The sequence below is a fragment of the Tarenaya hassleriana genome, unplaced genomic scaffold (assembly GCF_000463585.1).
Source record: "Tarenaya hassleriana unplaced genomic scaffold, ASM46358v1 Cleome3, whole genome shotgun sequence".
Classification (NCBI taxonomy): domain Eukaryota; kingdom Viridiplantae; phylum Streptophyta; class Magnoliopsida; order Brassicales; family Cleomaceae; genus Tarenaya; species Tarenaya hassleriana.
Window position 1 is genome coordinate 6,084,660 of NW_010966177.1, and position 11,570 is coordinate 6,096,229.

The 11,570-nt window shown below is 39.0% G+C and overlaps 2 protein-coding genes and 1 long non-coding RNA gene across 3 annotated transcripts; all 3 read left to right on the forward strand.

Moving 5' to 3' along the window:
* Positions 1–2,625: 2,625 nt before the first annotated feature.
* On the forward strand, positions 2,626–4,131 carry LOC104820182. The gene is made up of 2 exons (XM_010550552.1): positions 2,626–3,922; positions 4,010–4,131. The coding sequence occupies exons 1-2, from the start codon at positions 2,626–2,628 to the stop codon at positions 4,129–4,131; spliced, it is 1,419 nt and encodes a 472-aa protein (XP_010548854.1).
* A 2,550-nt stretch (positions 4,132–6,681) lies between these two features.
* LOC104819665 lies at positions 6,682–8,914 on the forward strand. The gene is made up of 5 exons (XR_772841.1): positions 6,682–6,779; positions 6,989–7,170; positions 7,295–7,508; positions 7,616–8,357; positions 8,604–8,914. It is a non-coding gene; the product is annotated as an uncharacterized LOC104819665 (long non-coding RNA).
* Positions 8,915–9,366: 452 nt separating this feature from the next.
* Positions 9,367–11,155, forward strand: LOC104819666 (cytokinin riboside 5'-monophosphate phosphoribohydrolase LOG5). Its single transcript, XM_010549829.2, has 7 exons — positions 9,367–9,659; positions 9,744–9,841; positions 9,970–10,000; positions 10,102–10,201; positions 10,349–10,419; positions 10,516–10,659; positions 10,788–11,155. Exons 1-7 carry the CDS (start codon positions 9,552–9,554, stop codon positions 10,917–10,919), a joined length of 684 nt encoding a protein of 227 aa, XP_010548131.1. The 5' UTR covers positions 9,367–9,551; the 3' UTR covers positions 10,920–11,155.
* The last annotated feature ends 415 nt before the right edge of the window (positions 11,156–11,570 follow it).

The window sequence follows — 11,570 nt, forward strand, 5'->3', positions numbered from 1 at the left end:
TCCTACAAGAGGAGGTTCATGTTGAACAACCGGCTGGGTTTGAGGACCCTCACTACCCTGATCATGTCTTTCGTCTCAAGAAAGCTTTATATGGGCTCAAGCAAGCACCTCGTGCATGGTATGCCCGTCTCACGTCGTTTTTAGTCGAGCACGGGTACAAAAGAGGGGGAGTAGATCAGACACTATTCACTCACAACGAAGATGGAAAATTGATGGTGGTTCAAGTATATGTGGACGACGTTGTGTTTGGATCTGTTTCTCAGAAAAAGGTGGATGCATTCGTTGAGATGATGACAGATGAGTTCGAAATGAGTATGTTTGGTGAGTTGAGGTTTTTTCTCGGGCTACAAGTTAAGCAAAAGGATGATGGGATGTTTGTATCGCAAAGCACATACGCTCGAGGTCTGGTCAAACGCTTTGAACTAGAAGGAAGCAAGTCAGCTAGAACACCGATGTCTACTACAGCAATCCTGACACGAGATGAAAATGGGGAGGATGTTGACACAAAACTGTACAGAGGAATGATTGGAAGTCTACTTTATCTGACAGCAAGTAGACCTGATCTTTGTCTAAGTGTTGGAATCTGTGCGCGATACCAGGCCAAACCTAAGAAGTCTCACTTGCAGGCGGTGAAACGGATCATCAAATATGTCAAAGGAACAGCAGAGTATGGTGTACACTACACTAAAGATACGAGTTGCGAGCTGGTGGGATTCTGCGATTCAGACTGGGGAGGTCACACTGACGATAGACGAAGTACTTCTGGAGGCTGTTTCTTCCTCGGTAACAACCTGGTGGCGTGGCATAGCAAGAAACAGAACTCAACATCTCTGTCCACAGCCGAAGCAGAGTATATTGCTCTGGGAAGTTGCTGCACACAACTTATGTGGATGCGACAAATGCTCTCCGATTACGGTATTGATCTATCCTCTTTTACTGCATACTGTGATAACACTAGTGCCATCAACATTTCGAAAAATCCTGTGCAACACTCACGAACCAAGCATATTGAGATCAGACATCATTTTCTACGGGAACAAGTTGAAAAGAAATCCTTGATAGTTAAGTACGTTCCTACTGAGAAACAATTGGCTGACATTTTTACTAAACCACTGGACATGAACAGGTTCATTTGCTTGCAAAAATCCCTTGGTGTTGGGGAACAATAGTTTTTTTTTGGTGTTTTCTCTCTCAGACATTTCAGGAGAAAAGTGTGTAGGAAAGTAGAGCCAGTAGGTATTATGGTTGTTTTTTAAAATATAAAAAAAAACATTTATCTGATTTTCTTTTTTTTTCCATTTCCGGCTGCCGTCTGTTTCCGGCGGCCGTCCTATAACCAAATCGAATCGAATATTAAATAAGAAAAATTTATTAAATAATATAAATTAATGAACGCCAGGTGTCCTTCACTAGTTCTCAGAAGCATCTCACTAATACAGTAATCGTGATACAGGTTCTGTTACTCCTCTGTCATACCTATTTGAATAAAAAAAAGAAGGGCATATGACATGAGTAAGCTTGCGAGCTACTCGGGTCTAAGTTGTGAAACAGAGCTCTATACGATGGTCTAAGGGCAGTGAGAATCTCTATTTCAAAAAAAAAAGGGGAGATTCCAAATACTCCGCTGGAGGTGGCAGAAAATTGCACCTACATGAGTATATCTCTAAAAGAGATAGTCTGGATCTAAATGGTGGGAAGTCTCTGTCGGTACAACGTCCTAGGAGTTCTGAACCTAAAAGTATGTAAAAGTTAAAAAAAAAAAAAATGGAACAATGATTGCTCTTCATTGGAGAAGCACCTGAGAACATGTGAAGTGCAACTGGCGCAAAGGGTCATTTCAGTGACTTAATCATCTCTATGACAGGTATCTCCGACTGAAACATTTGATTCGTTATGCTGAGCTAATGTTTTCTTTATAGTTTCTTTGGCCTGAATAAAAGAGGTAAATGATACCTGTGAGTGTCTAAGTGGTTCTGTAAAATGAAAAAGCCCAATTGTGACAAAGCGGGAACCGAAAAATTATTAGGGTTTCACGAAATTTTTTTGAAATTTTTCAGTTTTTAAGCGGTTACTCAAATCGGCCCTAATATCTCGCACACCTAACTCACCCATGTTCAAGTTCTTCTCTCTCTCCTGTTTGCTTTAGTAAGAGAAACTGCAGCCTCGCGAAAAATCGTCCATCATGGTGAACAAGAAAGTCGGAAAGAATCTCATGAAAGGAGAGAGACGATCTACACGCGCTACCACCAGACAGGCAAGGGAATCAGGTAACCCTAACCTCTCTGCTATCACTGAGAAATCGCAGAATATGGACCAAGGAGGACATGCTCTTCATGATGCGGGAAAATCATTACAAGAAGAAGAGAAATCGGATTCAGATGTGATGCCTTTGACGACCCGTACAAAGAAGGGCAAAGGCAAGACGAAGAAAGCTAAGCCAAGCACTGTGACTAGTGTGGAGGGATCGCAAGGCCCTGATCAGATCAATGAGAATGTAACAAAGGGTACAACTGAAGAAATTGCTGAAGAAATTGCTGAAGAAATTGCCGAAGACTTAGGGTGGGTACAACTGAAGAAATTGCTGAAGAAATTGCTGAAGAAATTGCCGAAGACTTAGGGCTGAACATGCCAGCGGTTCCCAATCAAGAAGAAAATACAGAATCTACAGAACAAGTTGAACTGGAACAAGAGATCGGGAAAGAAACACTAAGTGAAGAACGCACAGTCACTGAAACTGGTGAAGCAACGCAAGAGGAGACAGGAAAGGGAGCCGATCCTGAGTCTCAATCTCATGAAGGAAGAGTGACTACCTCTGTAAGTTCTGATAACTCGGATAGCCCACTAATCACTCTTAAGCAGAAATCAAAGGCGAAGAAGGCCCTTAAGAAACGGAAAGCTACCTCACACTCTGTGAAGGGGATCTCACGGAAAACGTCACGGACTGCTCAGGGAGTAAGTACTGGAGGCACATCTCAACCACTCATGTCAACTACTGAGTCAGGTGATAAAAGTGTCAAACCTTTCTCTGAAAAATTCCTGTCCTCTGAAACCAAGAAACGGTTCGACAAATTTAAAGGGGTAGAGGTGATAGCCGAGAGGAATGTGAATGTTATGGACTTTCGGAAGCATGGAATATGTGACTTGTTTGAAGAGCGACAACTTACAGGAACCCTGACATATGCATGCTCGTTTAGCAAAGTACTAGTGCGTGAATTCTATGCTAATCTCACTCCAGCAACTGAAGTCTCTGGTGATCCCATGTATCATAAAGCATATGTGAGAGGGAGGTTTGTTGAATTTTCTCCAGGGATCATCAACAGACTGCTTGGAACGCCTGAGAATCTGGATCAGGGGTTGGCGGCTTTCCCGGTTGGTGCAACACTAGAAGACATGGAAGTGGCCCTCACAGGTGAATATGTAGCAGAACGAAATGGGAAGATGTGTATTTCAGATCTCAAATTTGAGAGTCGGGTACTGCAATTAGTTGGGAAAACTAATTGGTTGCCTACACGACGATCCGATGTGATTCAGGACGAACTTGCAATGCTTATCTTTAAGCTATTGCGAAAGGAAGAGATCAATCTGGGCTGCATTGTCTACAATCACATTCTCTCCCGAGCAGCTGATTTGAGAGTTCGTTTTCTCCTACCTTATCCATGTCTCATTCAGAGTCTGATTGTACGGCAAAGTCCTGAAATTTTGGCTGACTCAGAAGTTACAGAAGTAGTTCAACGCCCTCTGACCATCGAAACTCGAATTCAGCAAGCAAGACTGAGTAAAGCTCAACTAAGCAGCAGGACCTTCACTCAATTGTTAAAGCATGACCGTATATTGTTGCAAGTAGAACAGTCCTTGAGGAGGAACGTCAGGCTGCTCAGTCAAATTCGAGCTCAGCAACATGCACTTCGTGCAGAGTTTCAAAGTAACTGTCAGAGCGCTACTCTACTCAGGTATGATTGTTAATCATTTTTCCTTTTCTAACTTTTTGAGGTTCTGTTTAAACACACAGGGGGAGAGTCTGCAACTGCTTCCAACAAAGGAAAAGAGAAGGTAGTGGAAGAACACAGTGACGGTGAGGATGACGATGTTCGAAAGAACTCCGAAGAAGAAGAAGAACGCTTGTCAGAATAGGCTGATTAGAGCTCGAACAGCTGTTCGGTTTTGATCAAGTAGACTTAAGGAAGTTCTAATGCATGTGTGTGTTTTTCTTTTAGGATAATGGCATTGCGTAATCTATGTCATATGTTGTGACTCTATGTGAACTAAGTATGTTTTGTTTCGGATAAATGCTGTATGATTATGGTGTCTCTGTGAGTGTTTTTGTGTGTTCAAACAGAAAGTCAAAAAGGGGGAGAATGTTGGAACAAGGAAACTGCAGGACCATGTGAGCAACAAACAAGTATGGGCAAGACATTGGACAAAGGGGAGCATGGGGCTTCTACATTAAAGAATTAAGAGTGAGACAAAATACATGGGAAGGTGGAGTCCCTTGAGAACAGTGTTTTTGGGGGTTACAATCTGAAGCGTTGCTGTGCGGCAGATATATATATATGGGAAGCGACAGGAAAGCGGGCGTGGAGTTTATGGCTATGGTGAGAACTTTCTATGATTGGTGAGAGTAACTCTGAGTGAATGTGAGGTACATCTGAGGGGGAGTCTTCAATCAAACAGACGAACTGCTCAGTGATTCTAGATGGAGTCTAGAGTGACACGTGGTGTGTGCTTCACACAAGGTGTCTGAGAGTCGATAGAGTTTCTTGTGTATCAGGGGTTTTACTCAGGGGAGTAAAACGGACTGGGTTGAGTGATACTTGTACTTGAGTGAAGTGTATCTGACTCATATCAAAGAAACAGAATCGATGTGATTATTCTCAATCCAAGTTGTTGTGTGAGTATACTTTTTCAAATTATATTTAATTTTAATTGGTTATTATTTATTACTTCTAACGAGGTTTGCACATTTTGAATTGTCATTCGGTTTCAATTTTGTTTCATTATTTTTAAATTATATTCATTTGATATTCATATAAATTTTCTTTAGATCCAAATCTTGTCTGGATCAATTCAATTCTATTTTAATATAAATATTTATTTTTTAAAATCATTTTGTTTTAAATTGTTTTATATTCTATTCAAAATTAAAAGGAAAATAACTTTTTTTATATTTTCTCAAAAAATCATTTATTTGGTTGCTAATAAATATGAATAACAACTACTAAAGATGTTTTTTTATAATAAAATCTAGCGAACTATAAATGTCAACATAGAGATTTCCCTTGAAATATCTACAAAACCAAAATTACAAAATATATGTATTATGGATTAATACAAATTAGTCGGTTGAATAATCTCAAATGAAATCAAAACGAGAATCAAGTAGAACAAATTTTCAATGTTTTCATTAATTACTCAACAAAGGAAAATGTAAATTCAAATTATTAAAGAGAGGCAGTGTCTAGGAAGATGATTAAAGTGATTTTCTTTTTTGCTTTATTTAGTTTGGAGAATATATGGGAAGCACTATGGAGGCAACATGCCACTACCATTTTGTTATCTTTTCAATTAGAACATTTATTGCTCCAAATATAATTATTATAATTATGCTTAAAATTATTCGAATAAAAAAAATCCATTAGAAGGCTAGAAATTGGTGGACCAAAAAAAAATAATTGAAAAGCTTGAAACTTACATAACAAAAATAAAACAAACCAATATTGATAGAATAATCAATTAATCGACTTTATAATTTTTTAATTGATTAATAAATCCAATCAATCATCTCACTCAAGGAAAGGCTTGGAAATTTACTTAAGTTTACCAATTATATTAAATAAAAGTAAAACAACAACAACAAAATAATGCAACAAAATTCATATGATTCATAATAGGGGTACAAATTTTGGTGTGAGGTCCTATCCGATTCAGTCGAAGAATAACAGATTTTGTGTTGAGATATTTAGATCCGAAAATTTGTAGACTTTCGGATCGAATTCAGATCGAATTTCCGGTCAATCCGAAAGTTCGATTTTTTTTTTCAAAAAAATAATAAAAAAAAATTCAAAAAACAAATTTAACGGGTTAACCCGGTTCATCCCGATCCGAAATCTATAGAACTAGACTTGGGTTTAGTTACGTAGAACTAAAAAAATCGGACCAATCCAAATCCAAACGCGAAACCTTTGGACCAGATACGGGCTCGGGTTGGATTAGATCGATTGACACCCTAGTTCTTTAACTTCCTAAAGATTTGCGTGTGTAAAAGTCTGTCTAGTGTTATATAATTTTTTTAATTGTAACGTTTAAGATTCGAAGATATAATGTTTCGAAGAAATAAGAAAAAATATATCATTACCTTTTTTTTATGATTGATTGATGTGGTCATAAAAAGGTAAAAATTAACAATTTATTGAATTGACGGGATAAAAATGTAGAAATTTATGGATTAAATTCAAAAAAAAAATCTACAACAATTCATAGTGGTAAAAAAAAAAGAAACATAGTGGTCAGAATGAATATTTGGTTTAAATTTACATAAAAAAAAAAAATTGGTTTAAATTTAGGGTTCATTTCCGTTTCTTTAGAGTTAAATCACCAAACCGATGTCAAATTGTAAACCGGATCCGGTATAATAATACCATTCAACCGGTTATTGGGGACCGTTATGCAGCTCGACATCGGCAACATCAAACGCGTGGTCTCTTTGCAAACACGGAGAGAGAGAGAGAGAGAGAGAGAGTGAGTGAGAGAGGCCAGCGAAAATGGCGGCTCTGAGACTGCCGGTGAGGCTCATGCATACTTTTACTTGAATCGGATTATAATTCGGTTATTTGTTTTTATTTTTGTCTCTGGATGAGAAATTTGCCGTTTACGCTAAATTTTGATGAATGAAGCAATTTGGTTGATTTTGTTAACTGGTTGAATTTTTCTCTCGTCTTGGATTGGTTGAATCAGTGTTCGTCTCTGGGATCTGTGTTTTCTTGTTAATTAGGGTTTTCAAGCTCTCCACTTGTTCTGATTTAACGGCGGAAAACAACAAGAGAAGGCTGATTGTTCTCGTCGAGACTTTGAAGTTTCGAACTTGGACTTGACTAATCGGTGAAAACGAAATCCTGGTCCTGCTTTTGGAGAAATTGTAATCATTTGAATTCCTAATTACGTCCATGACAATTGGTAATATCTCGCTGCTGAGACAAAGATTAGCTCGGACAATTCAGATTAGGGCTGAAACTTCATCTGGTTTTGCACCTATAGATAAGAATAAACTTGTGTTTTCATTCATTCTCTTTTCATGGAGTCTGTGTTGCTGGTATTCAATCTTCCTTTTGAGTCCTTACGTGAGGAACACTGAAACTGAGATCTCTGGTGATCTGAGACCGAGGATGTTAAGGAGAATCGATTAAGTGGAGATTTTATACGTCGCCATTTTCTTGAATTCCATGCCTCTGGCGGGCAATAAGGTTCTTCAAAGTGCTTCCCTTGAGCGAGAAGATCCCATTGTTCTTGGGAAGGTATAATCCAAGCTAAGCTACACTGTTTTACAACTTGCATCTGACACTTTATTAGCGAGACTCGTGTATAATTTGTTTTTGTGCATTTGTATTCTTATGCTGACCAGGGGTCTAGGCTGGTTCTTCGGGCTACTATTGCATAGAGGTGCATACGTACAAATGATGTGGAAGGCGTCTAGAACTGCTAGACACCATACATTCTTTGAGATGCTTGGTCATTTCGGGTTTTGGAGATTACTTCAAGAAAGAAGCAAAAAAGATGGGCATCGAAGCTTTCCAGAACCGAATATATGGATTACCAGACTATGGACTTTGGGTTAGCATTTAGGAGCACAGCAATGAATCTTTTCATGCCTTGTGAATCTGACTGAGCACAGCCATGATTCTCGGTACACATAGGGGACGACAAAAGCAATCCCAAAGGAGTATTTTTGCCAACAATCCGCTGGAAAAGTGATGTAGTTGGTCACTGGTATTGATTCAGACGTAAAATCGGGAGCAACCTCGAATCCTTGAGGAAATCACATGGGAGGAGCTTCAATTCAAGCAAAAACCCCCTTGAAAGAGGACAAGAGTTGTTTGGCCAAATGCTTCAGGATGCATTTCAACTCTGATGAACCGTCCATATATGATTGCCATATTAAGTTTGAGTAGAGAATTGTAGACAATCTGATTCCTTTTAAACCCTTTTCTTGTGGTGAATGTTTGAATGCAACAGACTAATCCGATCGAGGGATGGACAATGACGCTGATGCAGCGGACTCGTTAAAGAGCATGCCGAGCATCTGATAAGAGCACTAGAAGATCCAGCTGCAGTTGGTACGAGGATCATGTCCAGACAAGGACAAGGTTAGTTTACTTTAGTTTCATCAGATCCATAATCTAAGCTGGAGGAAGAAAACCTAAAAATCTCCCGAGGTTCTTAGAGAAAGGCTGGATCCATTCTTGGTTCTAGCCCATCTTACACAAAAGAAAAGCCCAGTTCACTGTCAGTTCCTCCATTTTTGATGTATAGAGACAAGATCTTGGTAATTGTATATATACATACATTGTTTGCTCACTGAAATCTCGGCTTTGATGTTCCTTTTGGCTCAGGGAAATGATGAGTAGTGTTCGGTAGGTGATAATGATGATAAGGGTCAGATTGACAGCTTCAGATTTGGAGAAGGTAGGCAGGGAGGATGGTGAAAGGTTGAGTCTTTGACTCGGTCAAAGTTAGGATTTGACCCAAAATCAGAAGGAAAAAAAAAACTATGATGGCCTTGACAAAGACACATTTTTTTTCTTCTTCTTCTGAATTTCTTTATGTAAAAGTTGGAATCTTTTGAGAGAACTTGGATAAGTTTAGACTGGAGTTCAAAACAGAGATTCTCATCTGTATTGTACAACATACGTGTCGTTCTATCCTTGCCAAGCTGTATTGTGTGCCGTCTTGACGAAACGCGGGCTCGTCATCATAAAAAAACAACAAGCAGTTCACTACTAGGCAGATAGAAAAGATTGAGGTGGGACCCTCTACGTTAGGATCAAACCCGAAGTCGATACGTGTTAGTGTTTACATGCCCATACGACAGATTATTAAAAAAAATTGGAGAAATTGGTTGATGATGTAAACACTAACACGTATAAAGGAAGATAAATTAATAAATAAATAAATATAAATGAAGATAAAAAAAATACCTACCCAAAATCATGTAACAGCGTCACCATTTTTTTTTTTAAAGTTGGAAACTTGTAGAGGTAATATTCGTTCGCTGTGCTGTGCTTATTTTTGTTTCTTTTATTTGAACCCTAAAGTCTCAATCTTTATTCGTAAAGGCCACAACTTTTAAATCAGAAAAGGGAAAGAAAACTCGAAAACAATCTTGATGGATGGAATAGTGCTGCCCTGTTCTGTCGATATAAACACCCACTTCCTGTCCAACCTGCATCACAAAGTGAGGCAGAAAGAGTTTACTTGAATCACAAGTTCTTTCTCCCCAAAAGAAAACCCTAATCCCCCAACCAAACCCACAAAAAAAATAGCATAATCAAGGCCAAAGAATGGAACTTTCCAAGTCGAGATTCGAAAGGGTTTGTGTGTTCTGTGGGAGCAGCACTGGAAACAGAGATTGCTACAGAGATGCCGCCATTGGATTAGCCCGAGAGCTGGTTTGTGCTTATTTTTCTTTTTGAACTTGCCAGAAGCCATGGAATTCTCAGATGGGTCTTCATTTTTCTGCCGCTGTGACGCAGGTGGGGAGGAAATTGGATCTTGTGTACGGAGGGGGAAGTATAGGGTTGATGGGTTTGGTCGCACGGGCTGTTCATGAAGCCGGGGGAAATGTACTTGGGTAAGTTCATGTGTTTGAAAAGCTTTGGCATTTCTTCGTCTTTAAGCTCTTCCTTTGACAATGGTATCTCACTAATTTGTGTTTTCTCTTTTGTTTCCTTATGACTTGACGGGTGACAAATAAAATAGGATCATACCGAGGACACTTATGATCAAAGAGGTGAGCTTTAACAGTTCATTTTTTTACGTTTCTTTCACGTCCTTTGAAGAATGCATGTGTAGTGCTCAATAGAATGTCTAAATCAAACGTGGCTGTAACAGATAACGGGCGAAACATTTGGTGAAGTAAGAGCCGTCGCTGACATGCATCAAAGAAAGGCTGAAATGGCCCGCCACTCCGATTGTTTTATTGCCTTACCAGGTTCTCTCTCTCTCTCCCCCCTCTCTCTCTGCTGAAGTAGAATTGAATTTTGGTTTCAAACTTCAGAAACTTTGGTCAAGTTTCAAACTTCAGAAACTTCAGATACCATGGCATCGAACTTAAGTTTGGGTGATTGTTTTTTTTCAGGTGGGTATGGAACGCTGGAAGAGCTATTGGAAGTGATCACTTGGGCACAACTTGGCATCCACGACAAGCCTGTAAGTATATTCTCTCTGTCTCTGCCTCTGATTTTGTTGCTGATAAAGTTTTGATCTTTGTTCCCCCTTTTGGACTCTGATCAAATCTATGAGCAGGTGGGTTTGCTAAACGTTGATGGTTACTACGATTACCTCCTCACTTTCATAGACAAAGCCGTTGACGATGGCTTTATTAAGCCATCTCAGAGACACATCTTTGTCTCTGCCCCTAATGCCAAAGAACTTGTCCAAAAACTCGAGGTGGGTACTCACCATCCCTCTTTTCCCCTCAATACAGAATCCAACACAATCTTGAAAAATATGGATTCTCACACTGAATCTCAGTAAATATCTGGAATTAATCTGTTTTTCTTTCTTTGCGGTTCTAGGCGTATGAGCCTGTGAGCAATGGAGCCATTTCAAAGGAGAGGTGGGAGGTGGAGCTTGAGAAAATGCAGCAGCCACAGAAAAAAGCTGCGTTCAGTTCAAATGCGACTTTGCAAACTCAGATAGCTCTCTAGAAGGATTTATTATCAAACCAATGGAGAAAATGTTCGAAAGAAGTTGAAGGAAGAAAGGGGGGAAAGGAAGTGTGTTTGTTTTGGGTCCTCTTATTTGTATCTGCTTTCTTTCTTCTTCCTCTTCCTCTGTTGTGATTTTGTTGTCACTTATGGACCAACCCTACCATGATAATGGCTGTGGTTGAGACTTCAGGGGAGATTTGAATGACAAAAAAGGAAAGCTCTTTTTCTGTTTACTTTTTTTTAAGGCAGAAAAGGGAGAAAAAGGAGAAAACTTTAAAAAAAAATGGTTTGTAAAATTATGATTTCTCTAAGCAGCTTTTCTGTTTTGTTTCCCTCTCTTTTGGACCCAAGGTTTGTTAATTACAAAAAAAAAAAAAAATCAATAGAGTGTTAAGTGGAATGAACAAAAACCTATAAGACAGAAGAACAAACACAGAGCACAAAAGCCAAGAGATCTGTAAAAGGGAACAGTGGCAAATGTCGTTAAACGCAGCAAATCATTGTGAAGAAGCAAACCAAAGTCTTGCTCTTTATCTTTTGGACAGAGTGGTTTTGAATCTTTTGATAATCTTTGATCATTACATGGTCAAGTGTATATTGACTGAGAGATTTATATAAGAGAGGCAAAAAAAAAAAAAAAAAAAAAAC

Coding starts and splice junctions, on each gene's coding strand:
- LOC104819666 (XM_010549829.2), top strand. CDS start 9,552: ATGGAACTTTCCAAGTCGAGATTCGAAAGGGTTTGTGTGTTCTGTGGG. Junction 10,001..10,101: donor GGACACTTATGATCAAAGAG/GTGAGCTTTAAC, acceptor TGGCTGTAACAG/ATAACGGGCGAAACATTTGG. Junction 10,420..10,515: donor TTGGCATCCACGACAAGCCT/GTAAGTATATTC, acceptor ATCTATGAGCAG/GTGGGTTTGCTAAACGTTGA.
- LOC104820182 (XM_010550552.1), top strand. CDS start 2,626: ATGCCAGCGGTTCCCAATCAAGAAGAAAATACAGAATCTACAGAACAA. Junction 3,923..4,009: donor ACTTCGTGCAGAGTTTCAAA/GTAACTGTCAGA, acceptor TTAAACACACAG/GGGGAGAGTCTGCAACTGCT.